Source organism: Lepidochelys olivacea (genome assembly GCF_965140295.1).
Source record: "Lepidochelys olivacea isolate rLepOli2 genome assembly, chromosome: 14".
Taxonomy (NCBI): domain Eukaryota; kingdom Metazoa; phylum Chordata; order Testudines; family Cheloniidae; genus Lepidochelys; species Lepidochelys olivacea.
The window spans coordinates 16,561,494-16,581,169 of NC_140424.1; the positions used below are offsets into that span (position 1 = coordinate 16,561,494).

Sequence of the window (19,676 nt, forward strand, 5' to 3'; positions counted from 1 at the left end):
CAAAGGTAAAGGGGATGTTCTGTTTCAGAAACGTACCTGGCTCCATTGGAGAGCTTCAGGATGACTTGGTTCTTTAAGTCATAGACCTTCCCTAGCCAACAGTCAAAGGCTATGTAGTCGCCGTACATAAATGGCTAAGGAAAAAACAAAAACAAACTGTAAAATGCAACCTAATTCCTTGAAATATCACGTAAACAATACACAATGCAGACTGCCCAGCAATCTCTTCTGCTCAAAACGGCCCAGGACTGAAACAGCAGGGCTGCTGCAAGTTGGAATTGAGATATACTGTAGAAGTGCATGCTTTGCATGCAAAAATTGGCCCGATCGATACCTACATTCTCTAGGTAATGAAAACAGCTTGGTCTCTTTCTTGACTTTTTCTTAGACCGTAAACAGAGAAAACGGTCTTAATCTATCTGTAAATTGCTTTGCACATTATTTATAAGGTGGACTGGCCAGAGCTGTGCAAAGGAAATCTTGTGCAGCACCTGCATACATTGGGTAAAGCAGTGCAGAGTATGATCAGTTTCACCTTCATGGGCAGTTATTCCAACCCTAGAAGAGACGCTCATGTCCTTTTGCAGGAAAACCTCCCTGTAGCTGCCACCCACAAATACATATCTCTGCAGAATGGTTGCAACATTCCTCATCACTTTAGAAAGGCTTCACACTACAGCCATTTATGGAGGGGTGGGGGAAAGGAGGGAAAGACGCTTGTTTCCAGTCTATTTTCTCAACTCAGTGAAGGAAACAAACAGGGAAAATCTTCGCCTTCAATTTATCGTTTTGCAATCACCCACCCACTCAAAACCAGGTATGCCTCAGTCTGCTTCAGCCGGACCAAAAAAAAAGATTTGCTTTTAAACATTTCTGTAACCTGTTGATATAGTAACTATGTGTTGCAGCTTAGGACTGTGTCATTGTCATGGGACTGCCAGGGTCAGGTGATCCCATCAGCTAATCACAACGCAGAAGCGTCTCAGACCATTTGATACTGACAGTCTTCTCAGTCTAATGGGATCTAGCAGTATGATCAGAAACACAGGAGGGAAGGGGTTGGATGCTACACTTTCCTCCGGCAGTAAGGACATTTCTGGTAGATTTAGAATAAAGCCAAGTCACAGGTGTACAACAAAACACTGAAGTGTCCATCTTGCAAGGGGCGCTGCTTGCCTGGGGTACACCACCATCCCTGCGAGGTACCAAACCCCTAGCTCCCCTGGGAGGAGAGGAGAAGGATTGTGGCTGTGTTCTCACCCAGATATGCTGTAGGTCTTTGCTGTTGACAGGATAGAGGATACAGTTGGTTCCTACCAGTTTCACAGCACACTCTATGTTTACATCGATTACAGTCCCGCACTGGCTGTCCTGAAAATGCAAAGAGAGAGGGGGTGGGGGAAAAGGGTCAGTAACCGGGGAAAATTCTCAAGTGATAGGTCAACTGCACGCAGGTGAAAGGTGCAGAACTGACAGCCCTGGATGGGTGAAACCCTCTATTTATCCTCAGAGCAGACAGCACTGACAGAAGCAGTGCAAACTTCCCCCAATAACCCTGTTCTGGAGGGATCACTGCACCCAGAAATGTAAAGCAGTCTGAAGTCAAGGATTGAGTGCGGGGGGGGTGTGTGTTAGGTTAAAAAACCCCTTCTTCCCAGTGATAATTTTAACTGGCTGTTGCTGCAGCAACCTATGAATTCCTGCCTCTGCTTGTGTAAGGAGACAGCTCGTTCAGCTGGCAACGTAAAACAGCTGCTGCTTGTTCACCAGTTTAGCACTTGAGTCCCCTGTAGCTTGGCTCCCAGATAAATGGTGTCCTGTTACTGTCACGCTCAACGGAACAATTCACTACGACTCCACAGGATTTCCTCCCACAGGTAAAGCTCCAAACAGAGGGCAGAGCATGAGTGCCAGATGCCAAGAAGCTATAAAACAGTTTGTTGCCTTTTTACTCTGAGAGTTTCCTATTCAACACACTTTACTTATTTGTCTTCACCCTACAGCTGGCAGCCAATGCAGTAGAGAAGCTGGCATCTTTCACTGGACCAAATGTATTAAGTCACAAGATTTCAAGCCGAACAACTTACTTGTTGGTCCAAACAAAAAACATCATCTACCGTCGCTCACTTTTTAGTGGGGACCAATGATCAAATCTTCAGTTAAAAAAAAGCTGAGCTTTAGACGTGAGCCTTTAGAAAGGGTTCTACAGTAACACGTACACATTTCACAAACACACACATACGGTTTAGCTCTCCAAGGAAGAGAAGCTAACCCAAACATTCTGGTAGCAGACTCTGGCAGCTACTCTGCCCTCCTGACACAATCAATAGTTTTATATGTTCATGACCATAGTCCATTACAAAACCGGACTAAGGGATGGTGTGGAGAATGCATTGCTCTCATTGGCTTCAGTAGCTGTCCTGATCTCAAACATCAAGGTCTACTATTAATGGAAATAAGAGAACGCACACTTTGAAGAGCTGACACTGTACAAGTACTGAATGAGCTAGCTCATTCCACAAACATTCTGTCCTTTCTAACAGATTTATTTACTCAAGCCCTGCATCTGGAGCCACATGCAGCTTTTTAAAAATCCACACGTTTTTTGGTGCTCAATTCACTCTGCCTGGTCTCAGGGACAGCCAGTCATAGGAAGGAACTTCACAAATACAGATGGGGACTGTCCAGGATAATATCTGAATAGATTGCTCAGCAAATGAACCAGAGCTGTCTGGATTCCCTTCATCCTTCCTAGGCAGAATACAGGGCTTGAGGCAGTGAGATGCAGGGAGAGAAATCATTCATCTGTTCTCCTCCAGACAGCCAAGAAGAGGGGGATCAAGAGAGGGAAGCTCATTTACCCCCACCCCTATAATGTGTGTTGGCAACAGCACATCTCTGCTCTTCTCCCTAGCATAATGGTGCCAGCATTACTCAGTAATGTAGGGCTCTGTAGTTTGATTGGAATAGCACAGCTCTGAAACAAAAAACCCTGACTACCATAGACAGGGAAACCCTGCTGTCAACAACTGCATTCAAAGATTAAGCATAGCTTTGCCAGAGCCGTGCTCAACTATTTTCCCAGACAGCAGCTGCTAGCTTACTTCAAGCCACAGGACAAACAAGACTTGGACAGCAAGTCTCACCTTTAGGAAGTCAACTGCAGTGGCTCATTACTTTGCATGCGACTACTTGCCTCTGGTCTGCCCCAGAATGGTCTTAGATTTGATAAACCCCATGATATTGTTCCTTATCATTTAATACTTTTATTTCTAGTTTTTACTTTGTAATTCCAGGTAAAAGAACCTGAAAATGTTGGTTTATGATGAACATTTCAGAATTTCACTCATCTCAGGAGATATGATTTCTGTGCATCAGACAGTGAGTGCTAGGAGAGTTCTAGGAGCCAACAAAGCATTATGTTCTAGAGGCTGCAATTTCTACCAAATGATCTCGGGGTCCCCCTCCCCCGTTCTTCATTTCTAATGGAAAAGGCACAATAGTACACTCAACATCTTATCAATAGGTGACATAGAAATGCCTTCACTGCACTTGCATTTATCTGCCACTCACCAAAAAATAATCACGTCATAAGTAGTTCAGAGAATTCTCTACTGGTTTAGTCTGTCTCATACCATGTCCATTTCCCACTCACTGACCAAAGCTTTCCAAGGCACATCACATTAAAATACTGAACAGGAAAGAGCCTCTGTGGTATAGAGCAGGGACTCTGCATTATACAGCAAGCCTGCCAGTGTCTGGCTATGTGCCCTAGTCCCCTGCCTCTGCTCCCTGCCTATTTCCAGGGGTCTCATGACTAACACTGTTATTGAAAGAACAGAGGATCAGCAGATGAAGCGTGGAGATTGCTTAGCAGCCGTCTTGTGCTGAGCTTGTTACAGAGGTAGGCTCAACCTTATTGCTCGGCTCTGCTGAGATGAGGCAAAAAGCTGCTGCTGCATTGGATGCAGAGAAATTACAGAAACAAGTGTCTTCAAAACAAGTTGTTCAATTTTTAATTTGTATTTTCAATTGGAATTTCTCCATACACAATTCCAGCCAAGGACAAGCAGGGAGGTTCCCCTAGCTTCCCACTTTATTACACCTATCTGCTCCAGTTTTCCATTCCCCTCTTCCCTAGCCCCTCTCTGGTGGAGACTCCTTTCGGAGTCAGTCATGGTTCTTGGGTCAGTCAGCAGGAAGCTCCTGCTAATCTAAAGTGAATATGCATCCCCCATAGCGCTTCCAGTCCACACTGGCCTAGGGTTATGAGAGACCAAGTCTCCAACTGGGCAAGCCCCCTTGCTTTAGCAGATAAGAGATTTGAAGGTGGCCCACTTCGGAACCTTCATATTCTGTCATCTACAGATCTCGTTTTAAATCACTGTGTGGCTTAGTTCAGCTTGTCCCTCCCCTTGGACAGGTGCTCAGAAGCAGGGCTCTAAGTGATTGTATGGGAGAGAGAGTGACTTTGGAGAACATGCAGGGGTTACACCCCAGGACACCCCATCTGTGCCACCCTTCCTCAGTGCCTCCCCTCCAATTACTTGGATGTTCTTAACTTATTTTATTACGAGACTGTGACGTTATCTGATTAAAATATGACCATATAGATCATTGTTGCAAACACTGTTCTATATCTGCAGCAAATATTGTACAAAGATTGTCGAGTGAGGTGTCTATGATAAGGTTATGATTTGCTAGTCATGATTATGCTATCTGTACGCATGTATCGTTTTTGTATTTGAAGTTATAAGTATTGGCTTTATACTTGGATTTCAACTGTTTGCTCTTGGGGTAATGCCATAAGGTAGCTAGCCAGTACATCTTGGAGGGACTATTCAAATGGAGTGGCCCATCAAAAGAACATTTAACTGACAATGGACCATGGGAGATGCCCATCTACACTTAATGGAATTTCCTACTGTGACCAGGCAAAATGATGCACACAGGACTTGCCCATGTGACCCAAACTCCAAATTGTGTAATTTTCCCACAGTGAGAACAATGGGATGCCCTCCACATTGCAAAAGCTATAAAAGGCCCTGGAAACCCCTCCATTTTGTCTTCAATCCTGCTTCTTACCTCTGGAGGAACTTTGCTACAAACTGAAGCTCTGAACAAAGGACTGAATGACCCATCCAAGTGGTGGATGTATTCCAGAGACTTGACTTAAGCCAGCAGTTTATTCCATCACTGCTACAAGCCTGAACCAAGAACTTTGCCATTACTATATGTAATTGATTCCTTTAACCAATTTCAACTGTAGCCTCTCTTTCTTTTTATGAATAAACCTTTAGATTTTAGATACTAAAGGATTGGCACCAGCATTATTTTTGGGTAAGAGCGAAGTTATATATTGACCTGGGTGTGTGGCTGGTGCTTTGGGATCAGAAGAGCCTGCTGAAACTGGTTGTAAAGAACCACTCATCCCTGAATCCAGTTTTCTTGGTGGTGATATAAGAACTGGAATGCCTGAAGAAACTGCCTTTATGTTTTCTTGTTAGCCAGTGTGGTGAAACAGGACTTTACTTTTATGGCTGCTTTGGTATACTTTAGAAAAGAATAACCACCAGTTTTGGGTTGTGTTTGTCCTATTTCTAGCAGTTTGTCCTGAATTTGGCATCCTCAGTTGTGACCCACTAAGGCACAGTTACAGAGACACTAATCCTTGAGGAGCAGAACCTGCTGGCTACAACTTTTCCTGCTGATTCATTCCACCAGGTTAGAATGGGGCCGAGTGATTCATTTTCAAAGTGAGACCAAGCCAGCATGTGTCTTGTGCAATAATACAGGGTTTTAACTATAGATTTCCCCGAAGCCTCCACACGGTCAGCCTCAGTCAGGTGGAACTGTGCCCTGTTCTATTCTATTCAAGATAAAGGGGAAGGTCACAGGAAAATGGAGAGTCAAGATTTCACTGTTCCGTTCTAAAATCAATTTCTCATGAGCCAATGATGAATGGATGGAACTGGAAATCCAGCACCGTGCCCATTAGCACACGATCAATCACAGCTTAATTGAGTCCTGAGCGCTAGATGAGTCAAGCACCCTTTGTTGCAATGAAAACATTCCTGTGCATCCATCATTGTCCCCACAGCACATATCATGCCAGAGAAATGCCCAAGTTTGGGATGGGGAAGCTTTCATTTGTCCAGTTCACCGTCCCATCCAAAACACAGCCGTATGAAAGGCTAGGAAGAGAAGAAAATGACTTGTGTTGGTTGCATTTTTTTTAAACCACACCATGCCATCAATGAAAAATTAAGACCAGCCACATATTGGAAAGGATCGAGTGATGGCAGGTAGTTAAATGCTCAGATCTACACCTGAGGTGACAGTGTGCAAGATAGCAATTTTGGCACAGTAAGACATCACACATTAGCACACACATGAAATAAGTGAGACAGCATATTATCCTCAGCTCATTCAAAAAGGAAAGTGTGAAAGGACAGAAAACATTTGCCAAGGGAGGGAGGGGGAGAAGAGAAGAAATACCAGTAGAAACAAATCATTTCAACCTTCTAGGAAGACAGTAAAAGAAAGGCAACGGAGGGTAAACAAAAGGAAAACTTGTCAGTGAGTGTCCCTCAGAGTAAAAATGAAATGCAACAGTGCCCATTTACTGCCAGGTACTGGAATGCGTCCTTAATCGCCCCTTTATTACACATACAGGTCATACCACTTGTGATAAAGTTAGTGGCCAGCTGTCTATCTCACCGCACCACCAGTGGGTCTGACATTGGAGAGGAAGTTGGGAGAAAATACACGTCAGAATAAGTAGGGACGGAGTTTGCAACTGCAAAATACTGCCAGGCTAGCTAAATTCCTAAAGAGATCATATGGCTTCATTTGAGGACAGATATTGAACATCCTTGATATTCCCCTCATGCAATCAAATCCACACATCTCCGATTGAGTGCTAATGCCGTAACATTCTACAACATCGCAAATAGGACTTAAAACAACATTGGGGAAGAGGAAAGCTTGTGGTCTGCTGTTTAAGCACCAGCTCCATTCTGCTGAATTGGCTATACTGGACACTTTTAGCTACGTCTTGCCTCAAGAGCCCATGGAGTTGTCACACCTGTTTTCCGAGGTCAGTTGTACAGAGAGCACCCACTGGAGATCTATTTTGAAAGATCTCTCAAGAGACACTTCTTCCCATTCAGGAATATGGGAAGTTATGCTAACTGCACCACAAAACTCTGTTTCCTTTGCAAGTGCTACACTAGACCTTGGAAATTTTACTTCCAATGGATAAAGAGAATATTTTACATGTATATGGGCATGCTAAATGCTGGGGTCATGAAAGAGTTTTATGGTAATATGTCTCCAATGAGGACTCTGCTAGTCTTGTAGAAAGGTACCAGGCACAGGATGAATTTTAATTTAACTAAGCTCAGATGCAGTACCTAGAGAGGTGATTCAACCAGTATGTGGAACTACTGTATGGACTTAAACTTTATAATGAAACAAGTCTTCCCTTGCAAAACAGCAGGAGTGTTGCATGTGATGGACAAGACTTGAGCTAAATCCACGGGCACATTGCTCGCGAATTCTGTGCCCAGAATGTGAAAAGGCAGGATATATACAGGTTTAAAAGCAAGAAACTATGTGCAGATGAGATAGCCAACCAACCCAGCTTCAGGTGAGCAGGGAAAATGGAAGAGCCTCTGGTACCAACCTCATACAGTGTGGGACTCCCACTTCACCTTTGCCCCATCCCCCACTCACAACAAAAAACCCACCAACCTTTCAAGTCCAGACACCAGAAGCAAGAGCCACACCCCTTACCCTCAACATGGTATTGGGAGCTCTTATGTTGCTCCAATGCTGGGTCAGCTCCTATGGCACAGTCTCTAATTAATGCTCCAGCACATACCAAGGTGGGTGTAAAGACAAAGTGTCAAGCGAACTGCTGCTTCCAAAAAGCATTCTGCACCACCTTCACCGCCGCCCCATGGGTGAGCGTAAAAGAGTCCCACTTAAATATCACGCATGAAGGCAAACCACTGAACACTGACAAAATGTACAAGTGCTTATATACAAATGCTAGAAGTCTAAATATTAAGATGGATGAACTAGAGTGCCTGGCATTAAATGAGGAAATTGATGTAATAGGCATCATGAAAACTTGGTAGAATGAGGATAATCAATGGGACATGGTAATATCAGGGTACAATACACATAGGAATGACAGACTAGGTTGCACTGGTGTGGGAGTGGCACCATATGTGAAAGAAAGCCTAAAGTCAAAGAACAAAATCTTAAATGAATCAAATTTTACCATAGAATCTCTGTGGATAGAAATTCCATGCTTGAACAATAAGAGTTTAGCAGTAGGAATAGATTACTGACCACATGACCAGAGCAGTGACTATGAAATGCTCAAGATTGAAGAGCCCACAAAAACAGAAAATGCAATAATAATGGGGGATTTCAACTATCCTCATATTGATTGGGTATGTGTCTCCTCAGGACGGAATGCAGAGATAAAATTTCTAGACACATTAAATGATTGCTTCTTGGAGCAGCTTGTCCTGCAACCCACAATGGGAGAGGTAGTTCTTGATTTAGTCCTAAATGAAACACCGGATCGGGCCCAAGATGTGCACAGAGCTGAAATGCTTGGTAATAGTGACCATAATGTAATTAAATTTAACATCCTTGTATGGGGAAAAATGGCAGAGAAACCCACCATGGTTGCATTTAACTTCAAAGAGGGGAACTACATAAAGAGAAAGCTAGTTAAACGCAAATGTAAAGAAACAATCACAAGGGTGAAATGCCTGCAAGTGGCATGGATACTATTTAAAAATACCATAAACAGAGACTCAAACTAAGTGTATAGTGCAAATTAAAAAACAAAAACAAGAGGACCAGACAAATACCACCATGGCTAAACAACAGAGTAAAAGAGGTGGTTAGAAGCAAAAAGGCATCCATTAAAATTGGAAATCAAATCCTGGAGAGGAAAATAGAAAGGACCTTAAACTCTGACAAGTCAAGTGTAAAAGTATAAGGCAGACCAAGAAAGAATCTGAAGAGCAACTAGCCAAGCACACAAAAACGGACAGCAACCTTTTTGTTAAGTAAAGCAGAAGCAGGATACCTGCCAAACAGTCAAAGTGGCCACTTGACGATCAAGGTGCTAAGAGAGCACTTGAGAGAGACCAGGCTGTTGCAGAGAAGCTACATGATTTCTTTGAATCAGTGTTCACTGCAGAGGTTATGGGGGAGATCCCCATGCCTGAGCCATTTTTTTTAGGTGACAAATCTGAGGAACTGTCCCAGACTGAGGCTTCAGTAGAGGTGGTTTTGGAGGAAAGCGATAAAGCAATCAGTAATAAGTCACCAGGACCAGATGGTATTCACCCAAGGGTTCTGAAGGAACGCCAATATGAAATTGCAGAACTACTAACCATGGTAGGTAACCTATTACTTAAATCAGCCTCTGTACCAGATGACTGGAGGGTAGCTAATATAATGCTGATTTTTTAAAAAAGGCTTCAGAGGTGATCCTGGTAATTACAGCCTAGTAAACTTAACTTCAGCACTAGGCCAATTGGTTGAAACTATAGTAAAGAACAAAATCAGACACATAGATAAACACAATATGCTGGGGAAACGTCAATATGGCTTTGTAAAGGGAAATCATTGCCTCACCAATCTATCAGAATTCTCTGAAGGAGTCAACAAGCATGTGACCAAGAGTGATCCAGTGGATATAGTGTAGCTGGACTTTCAGAAAGCCTTTGACAAGGTGCGTCACCAAAGGCTCTTAAGCAAAGTAAGCAGTCATAGGAATAAGAGGGAAGGTCCTCTCATGGATCAGTAACTGGTTAAAAGATAGGAAAACAAAAGAGTAGGAATAAATGGTAATTTTTCACAATGGAGAGAGGTAAATAGCAGGGTTCGCCCAGAGATCTGTACTGGGACCAGTGCTGTTCAACATATTCATAAGTGAGATGGAAAAATGTGCAGACAATACTATATTACTCAAGATAGTTAAGTCCAAAGCTGACTGAAGAGTCACAAAGGGATCTCACAAAACTGGGTGACTGGGCAACAAAATGGCAGGTTAAATTCAATGCTGATAAGTAATAAAGTAACGCACTTTGGAAAACAATTCCCCAAGTATACATACAAAATGATGGGGGGGTGTACATTAGCTGTTATCACTCAAGAAAAAGATCTTGGAGTCACTGTGGATAATTCCCTGAAAACATCCACTCAGTGTGCAGCAGCAGTCAAAAAAAGCCAACAGAATGTTAAGAACCATTAAGAAAGAGATAGATAAGACAGAAATATAATGCCACTATAGAAATCCATGGCATGCCCACACCTTGAATACTGCGCGCAGTTTTGGTCACCTCATCACAAAAAAAGAAAAATCAGAAATGGAACAGGTGCAGAGAAGGGCAACAAAAACTATTAGGGGTACAGAACAGCTTCCGTATGAGGAGAGATTAAAAAGTCTGGGGGCAGGTGTACACTACAAACTTCATCGCAGCTGCACTACTGTAGTGCTTCTAATGAAGATGCTCTAAGCTGATGGAAGAGAGCTCTCTCATCAGCTTAATAACTCCACCTCAGAGAGGCGGTAGCTATGTTGACAGGAGCTCTCTCACTAACACGGTGCTGTGCATGTGGGGGTTAACGTGGGTATAACTACGTCGTTCAGGGGTTCGGATTTTTCACACCCGAGTGACGTGCTATATGGAAATAAATGTGTAGTGTAGACCTCGCCTGGAACCGTTCATTTTAGAAAAGAGATGACTAAGGAGGGATCTGATAGAGGTCTATCAAATCACAAACAGTGTGGAGGAAGTGCATAAGGAAGTATTATTTACCCTTTTACGTAACACAAGAACTAAGGGGTCACCCGATGAGAATAACAGACAGCAGGTTTAAAACAAACAAAAGGAAGTATTTCTTCACACAATGCACAGTCACCCTGTGGAACTTGTTGCCAGGGGAAGTTGTGAAGACCAAGAGTATAACTGGGGTTCAAAAAAGAATTAGATAAGTTCATGAAGAACAGGTCTGTCAAAGCCTATTAGCCAAGATGGGACGCAACCCCATGCCCTAGCTGTCCCTACATCTCCAACTGCCAGAAGCTGGGACTGGACGACAGAGGATGGATCACTTGATAAATTGCCCTGTTCTGTTCATTCCTTCTGAAGCCACTGCCAGAGACAGAATACTGGGCTTGCTGGATCTTTGGTCTTACCCAGTATGGCCATCGTTATGAACTATGTGGGATGCTTCACCATTATGGGTGCAGGGAGACTCGTCCTTCAAATTTAAAGTTCAGAGGATAGGCAAGCTTTTTGTCCAATTATGTGAGATTATCAGCCTCACCTACTCAAGAGGCTTCCATCTCTTCCAGTTACGCACTATGACTGATACTGCATTTCTAACCATAGTTTGCTATCTGTTAATACACTAAAAAATGAAGCTGTTGGATGCTTTCTGGGTGTGTCTGACTTCAACTTAGGTGTTTTGGCCAGTCTTAGATATCCATGCAGCAGTATCATGATCTTTTAAAAGCAGCACTTACATTTGAGCTCATGTGTCTGACCACATCCCGAGGGACCACCGAGCGATCCTCAAGCTTCAGCTAGGAGAAAAGAGGAAAAAAAAGAGACCAGGTTTAGTGACCTCAGATGACATTTGATGAAAAACTAGGACAAAGTGAGTGAAATGGTCTATTTAGCTGTTAATACTTCATGCTTCTGGAATATAGAGCATTTCAGCAGAGGCTTGCAAAGTGCTTTTATAGGCACTGGATTAACCCTCTCAGCACCTTTCAAGGCAGGCATTATACCCATTTTGTAGCTCTGAAACATGGCAATTAAGTGATCTGTCCATAGTTTTGCTGCAAATCAATTATGCTGCAACACCAGGAATAGGACACAGAAATCTTGACTAAGTTCCTGGCTCTCCCAATCCACATTTCAGTATCCTGTGGTGGAGGGCGGTGTGTGTGGTGATACAGGTGAAAGTGGATCACAAAGGCTAGTTTCCCTTTGTCTTGTACTATTCATCTAACCAGTTAAGCATCACACACAATACCCCAAAACTCTGTGGTAATCCCATTTAGCCAAGAGCATCTTGTGCAGCTCTTGGAAAGCCACATCTTAACTAGCTAGGGACGTGATTTGTATTATTGTGCTTTCCCATCACAGCACACACTCCCCTTAAAACCAGTCAAGTGCAGAGATTCTCTAGCCCTGCAGCAAAAAATTTTTAAGAAGTTATCATCTACAATATACGAGACATTGTTTATGCCTTCTGTTTCACTCAGCAGTCCCATCGTCCAGGCAAAACAAAATTCTTGTATCAGAACACACCATTAAAAGCAGAGGCTAAGATTTGTTCATGTATATCCCCCTTCAAACTTCTCAAAGCACTTTACAGTAATGAGTTAGAAATTACTTCCAAAGCGACTGTGGCAGCAAATGGAGTAGCTGAACAATCATTACATGCTCAGCAATAGTTCACACACAGCCTTGGGCATCAGAACTCACTGAACTGAGGCAGGGAGGGGATGAGGCAACGTGGTTTGGCGGACTAAAATGTAGTAGTAAGAGACAGGTACTTCTGAATTCTAACCCCAGTTCTGCCAATGATCTAATGCAGCCTTAGACAGATCACAATCTCAGTTAAACACGGGAATACCAACGTAGTTTCCAGAGGTGTTGCAAAGGCATGTTAACTATTGTCTGTACAGCATTTTCATCCCTGAAAATGTGTTAAATACCATTACAGCCCTTTTGGACAAGTGTTCTGGGATCTACAAGAATTGAGGATAGAACTACTGATTAGCATCTTACTTTCAAGACAAACTTTTAACACTGCATCATCTATCAAAACACTGGAAAAAACTTGCCAAGGGTTCCAAGTATCAGAGGGGTAGCGTGTTAGTCTGTATCCACAAAAACAATGAAGAGTCCTTAAAGACTAACAGATATATTTGGGCATAAGCTTTCGTGGAGAAGTGGGGGTTTTTTACCCATGAAAGCTTATGCCCAAATAAATCTGTTAGTCTTTAAGGTGCCACCAGATTCCTCGTTGTTTTTGCCAAGGGTTATTGTGGATTCCCTTTCACGGACAACTTTAAAATCAAGACTGGATGTTTTTCTAAAAATATATGCTCAAGGAATTATTTTGGGATGTTCTATGGCTTAAATTATACAGGCGGTCAGACAAATGGTCCCTTCTGACCTTGGAAGCTATGAACTGCTTTTCCCCATCAATCTCTATCCCAAAATTCAATACTGCTTCATTGGCATTTGGTGGAAATCCAAGCTGTAGCCTGAGGTTTGGATTAGCGATTTAGTCAGAAACTTGTAATCTAAGGGCAAGTGCTGGAACCAAACATCCTACTATGTACGGTCATATTTTACTGAAAACCCATAAAGTAACACACACAATTAACTATAATGAGTTGAATGGTTAAAACGGGACTGGGAGTCAGAACGCTCTACCACTGTATATCTTTGAGCATGTTAATTTCTTATGTCTGTTGGTGATATTTCCTCCATCTCCTCCCCCAAACTCTCAGGAGTAGTGAGGGTTAAGTTTTGTAAAGCGGTTAGAAATTCTTCAGTGAAAAGGTACTACAAGTACATAGTTATTTTAACAATAAACCACAGGTGATTACAGTGTTTACATTCCAATAAATACTCAGCCATAAACTGCACTCTGATATCCTAAAGAATTAACTTATTCTGTTATTCAAAGTGTACCATTTACGCTTATATTTTAACATGCATTAGAATAATTTAATTGCAATGACACTGGTGTTGAAAAACACCATAACATAAATTAAACATTACTTACTAAATCACACTTCTTTGTTATAAATATAGTGTCTGGTGGATCCCTAATGGTGACAGGATGTTATGTCAAGCAAGAGTGATTGAACTTAAACGTTTCGGAAACTTATTACAATAAAAAGTTGTAAACAAATATTGTTCCCAGCCTGCTCCAAACAGTTTACACACACAAACTCATGAACAAAGTGGCCTGAATATATACCCGTTCCGGGGATTTTTCTTCACTGTTAACTTAAACAAAAACAGCCCCATCTTCGGAGCCTTCCTATAATGCAGGTTTCAGAGTAACAGCCGTGTTAGTCTGTATTCGCAAAAAGAAAAGGAGTACTTGTGGCACCTTAGAGACTAACCAATTTATTTGAGCATGAGCTCTCGTGAGCTACAGCTCACTTCATCAGATGCATGCCATGGAAACTGCAGCAGACTTTATTTATACACAGAGAATATGAAAAAATACCTCCTCCCACCCCACTGTCCTGCTGGTAATAGCTTATCTAAAGTGATCATCAGGTGGGCCATTTCCAGCACAAATCCAGGTTTTCTCACCCTCCACCCCCCCACACAAATTCACTCTCCTGCTGGTGATAGCCCATCCAAAGTGACAACTCTTTACACAATGTGCATGATAATAAAGTTGGGCCATTTCCTGCACAAATCCAGGTTCTCTCACCCCCTCACCCCCCTCCCAAAAACCACACACACAAACTCACTATCCTGCTGGTAATAACTCATCCAAAGTGACCATTCTCCCTACAATGTGCATAATTAAGGTGGGCCATTTCCAGCACAAATCCAGGTTCTCACATCCCCCCCACCCCCATACACACACAAACTCACTTTCCTGCTGGTAGCTCACGAAAGCTCATGCTCAAATAAATTGGTTAGTCTCTAAGGTGCCACAAGTACTCCTTTTCTTTTTCCTATAATGCAATGCACTAGAGGTGCTGTCTGCAGCCTGTCTCTGTCCCGGATTCTAAAACTCTCTGCCCTAAGCAAAACTCAACGATTTTATATGTCTCTAGTGCAGCCAATAAGATTCACCTGGTTTGGTTGCCAGGATGAGTGAGCAAAACAGTGCTACATCTGCATGCAAGATTCCAGCACCCGATATCCTATCATAATATTTAGAAAATCTGCCATTACACAGAAGGCTACCAAATCCCAGAGAAAACCAAATCAAAGAAAAAAAGATTAAAAATAGGGTGCCTTTTCGTGAATATCCAATATTCAACTCACTCAAGTTTCCTCTCCTTCTCCTCCTCTGTTTGTGCCGAGCAGACCAATGCTGTCTTCAACTGAAGTACAGGCCCCGCAGTTAAAACTATGTAACAAAATATTTAGAGTACTTTTAAACCTACATCTCATTTGCTATATTTCTCTTTGAAAATCAATACCGTGATGAGGTTTCTGCATTCAAGTCACATGCCTTGATAATGCCGGTAGGAACCTGAAATCGCAATTCCTTGAATAGGCACCTGGCTTTGCTATTCTTGAGTAGCTGTGGCATTCAGCCATGTCTTTCCACTAATCAGATGCTTTGTCCCAGATTGACAGCACTCAGCATCGTGTAATATACCTGACTTTGAGCTTTGCAGCAAATCCACAGCCAAAAAGGCACCATCCTAATTTTAGCAGAGAAATGTTAGTTTGCAACATCTCTTTCCAGGTCTGATAACACTTTGTCCTTCTTTCTGACAATAGGGTGGGAGGAATACAAATCATTTAATCACTTACTTTTAGCAGCAAGTTAACAGCTGATATTTATGAAACAATTTATTCCAGTTTTAAAACCGGAGTTGTTACTATATGCACAACTTCTAAAAAAGTACCTACTGGTGATCTATGCTCTAATAAATTGGTTAGTCTCTAAGGTGCCACAAGTACTCCTTTTCTTTCTACTGGTCTTTGTAGACTATTCTGGATATGCAAGGGTTAAATTCTCATTGTGATACATGAGGATTTAACCACTTAACTCATTAAAGCTAATGAGATTTCCTCTCAGACAGCCACCCTCTATGTTACAGATCAAAGCAGAGCAATTTGTTTGGATGATTCAGAATAGTCACAAATGCCAAGAACTGTGTCAGGTAAAGTAGCAATCTATTTTGAAGCCATAAATGGCAAATCTTTCCTTAACAGAAATGCTATTGAGATTGTTTTTTGAACAACTAGCTCTGTTGGTACTCAAACAATATAACCTGTGTGTTTATTTTATACAAAACAGCAATACAAGTCCTCAGAGAGTTCTCTGAAATAGGACACACACTCATATGCTTAAAATCAACAAGTGTCTACATTTTGAATATAACTAAATTTTCAAGCTAGTACTTTGGTTATGCTCGGAATTTCACCACCAGAATGAGACACTTTCTCCACAGATTTCAGAGTAACAGCCGTGTTAGTCTATATTCGCAAAAAGAAAAGGAGTACTTGTGGCACCTTAGAGACTAACCAATTTATTTGAGCATAAGCTTTCATGAGCTACAGCTCACTTTATCGGATGCATACTGTGGAAACTGCAGAAAACATTATATATACACAGAGACCATGAAACAATACCTCCTCCCACCCCACTCTCCTGCTGGTAATAGCTTATCTAAAGTGATCATCAAGTTGGGCCATTTCCAGCACAAATCCAGGTTTTCTCCCCCTCCGCCCCCCAACACACAAACTCACTCTCCTGCTGGTAATAGCTCATCCAAAGTGACCACTCTCCCTACAATGTGCATGGTAATCAAGGTGGGCCATGTCCAGCACAAATCCAGGCTCTCTCACGCACCCCCCGCTTTTTCCCGGGGGACACAAACACACACAAACTCACTCTCCTGCTGGCAATAGCTCATCCAAAGGTGCCACAAGTACTCCTTTTCTTTTTGCGAATACAGACTAACACGGCTGTTACTCTGAAATCTCCCTACAAATGTGCATGATAATCAAGGTGGAAATAGACATGAAGGTTGCTATCTTAAAACAAAAAAACTTCAAATCCAGACTCCAGCGAGAAACTGCTGAATTGGAATTCATTTGCAAATTGGATACTATCAATTTAGGCTTAAATAGAGACTGGGAGTGGCTAAGTCATTATGCAAGGTAGCCTATTTCCCCTTGTTTTTTCCTACCCGCCCCCCCCCCCCCAAGACGTTCTGGTTAAACTTGGATTTAAACTTGGAGAGTGGTCAGTTTGGATGAGCTACTGCCAGCAGGAGAGTGAGTTTGTGTGTGTGTGCCTGGATTTGTGCTGGACATGGCCCACCTTGATTACCATGCACATTGTAGGGAGAGTGGTCACTTTGGATGAGCTATTACCAGCAGGAGAGTGAGTTTGTGTGTGTGGTTTTTGGAAGGGGGTGAGGGGGTGAGAGAACCTGGATTTGTGCAGGAAATGGCCCACCTTGATTATCATGCACATTGTGTAGAGAGTTGTCACTTTGGATGGGCTATTACCAGCAGGAGAGTGAGTTTGTGTGTTGGGGGGCGGAGGGGGAGAAAACCTGGATTTGTGCTGGAAATGGCCCAACTTGATGATCACTTTAGATAAGCTATTACCAGCAGGACAGTGGGGTGGGAGGAGGTATTGTTTCATGGTCTCTGTGTATATATAATGTTTTCTGCAGTTTCCACAGTATGCATCCGAAGAAGTGAGCTGTAGCTCACGAAAGCTCATGCTCAAATAAATTGGTTAGTCTCTAAGGTGCCACAAACAAGTACTCCTTTTCTTTTTTCTCCACAGATTTTTTTTTTGGGGGGTGGGGGGGGAAGAGGAGGAGTCTAAGTGGTCACTTGTTATCTAATCAAAATACAGGGGAAAATACATGCACACATATATACACAAATACATGACATTTGCCTTTTCGCCCCTTGGGGCAGTGATGGGATATTTTAACTTCAGTTTCCACAGGAATAAAGTGAAAAGTATTTCTGCATGGGGAAAAAAAAAAAAAAAAAAAAAGACAACCATGAAGAGTGGCAGCTGCAGAGCAAGTTTTCAGGATAAGCAGGCAACACTGTCACATATGATAATAGTCTGTTCTCTGCTCAGGATGAAGTGAGATTTGCAAGCTAGAGAACAAGCTTAACCTGGAGAAACAAGCAACAGTATTAAGAACAAATGTATCCTATGGGAAGTTAATTGTTTCTTTTCAGCTACTTATGGACGGGCACCCACATCACAAAAAGGCACCACAGCTACACCTCTTGTAGGCTCAGAGGAGAGGAGCCACTGACCAAATGGGTCCTGGAGATTGAACTATACCCTTACAGAGATGCTCTCCAATTTAGGAGTTTGGAAACTAGCAGGGATGACAATAAGAAGGCAACTTGCCCTGTACGCAACCCAAGCTGAGACTCCAGCCTCCAAGGCTGTCCATCACCTTTCACCAGCAAAAAAATTCAGGTAACACAAACATAATATGTAGTTAGCAGATATGACCAGAACAGGAGTGTGCTGCAATAAAAAGGTGGGGAGAAAATAACCAGTCTTGATTATACCCACTAGTTAGTGTCTGAGTATGCATATTTTATTATATGCAATGAGAATTAACTCTGGCAATATAAATGTTAACATGGAGGAGCAGCAGTGAGAAGAGAATAAGAAAGATCCTTTTTAGAACCTAAGGGCAGATGGCAGCCTTTCATAAAAAGAAAATGCAAGGCATTTTCCTCCCACACCTGAAAAACAAAGCAGAGACTGCCTGCTTTTAGCAGAAACTCTAGAAAATATGAACAGTTACGTTCTGTCTGGCATGGTGATGGGCTAGATGAGTGAATCAGTTCTTCCCATCCGACTTTTATCTTACTGCAACTATTTCTATTAGTTTGGTCTGAAGTGAAATTGAGTAAATGATATTATCATCAAGAATGCTAGTAAGCCAATTGTGACTTGCACTGGCCTGATGGCTATCTCTATTTATTTCTCCTTCCTCTCACATGGCCTGGTGCTTTGCACCACCCCACGCCATCATCTTGTGTCATGGCCTTTAAAAGATCAGTTTCAAGCACTCTTGCTAAATACATGTAAATCTTGCTCAGACACCTAAAGAAAGGGTGGACAAGTACATTTTGTGCAGGGGGGCAGGGGGGATGATAAGCTTTCATTGTTAGTGAAATGAAAGACGAGGAGAGAAAGAATCAGTTACACTTAGAATTTACCATTGTTCCAGAATCTCCTTTTCCATGAAAAGCTTGAGGCTAAGTGAGGATAAAGTAGCTTTATTGTGTCACCATCCATTTCAGTCCTCATCTTTATTTATTCAGTCCTGCCCTGACCGGGGATGAGGCTAAGTGAGGATAAAGTAGCTTTATTGTGTCACCATCCATTTCAGTCCTCATCTTTATTTATTCAGTCCTGCCCTGACCAGGGAGAGAGAGCTTGGATTGTCTGTTGACTTTTCCTAGCTCTAATGTCCATGGTTTTAGTCTCCTCCAAACAGGGTTTCCTGCACGGAATGCAGACCTTAACAAATCAACATGTTGTACCCATATCAAAAATTAAAAACTAATGTGCTTCCTCTGGATGTCTCTCCAGGTCACTGCCCCAGTTGAAAATAGCCAACCATCCCCATGTTGCATTTCTATTTTTAAGGGGTATCATATACTCAGCACCTCTGAAGTTGCCATGGAAACCTGTAGTTCCAAGGCTAGGGAAGAGAAAAAAAATCAAGTTAGCAACAAAGATTTGGGAAAGAGTCTACTGCAGCAACAGGTAATGAAGTATTGCAGCGCTCTCCCTGATAACACCAGGGAACGAGGACCTGAATCTGCCTTGTTCATTCTTTCAGTCCCCTTACCCCCATCCTCCAACTCTCTCTTGCCCCACTTTTCAATTAACTC

General features: G+C 42.4%; 1 protein-coding gene across 1 annotated transcript in view; it reads right to left on the reverse strand.

The window, feature by feature from the left end:
* Nucleotides 1-19,676, reverse strand: part of UBE2O (ubiquitin conjugating enzyme E2 O) — a 91,454-nt gene that overhangs the window by 28,979 nt on the left and 42,799 nt on the right. The window contains exons 2-4 of the mRNA XM_084648212.1: nucleotides 11,567-11,626; nucleotides 1,261-1,371; nucleotides 37-134 (exon numbers count right to left, since the gene is read on the reverse strand). Of these exons, the coding sequence (XP_084504338.1) occupies nucleotides 37-134; nucleotides 1,261-1,371; nucleotides 11,567-11,626 (269 nt within the window). The remainder of the gene's footprint in view (nucleotides 1-36; nucleotides 135-1,260; nucleotides 1,372-11,566; nucleotides 11,627-19,676) is intronic.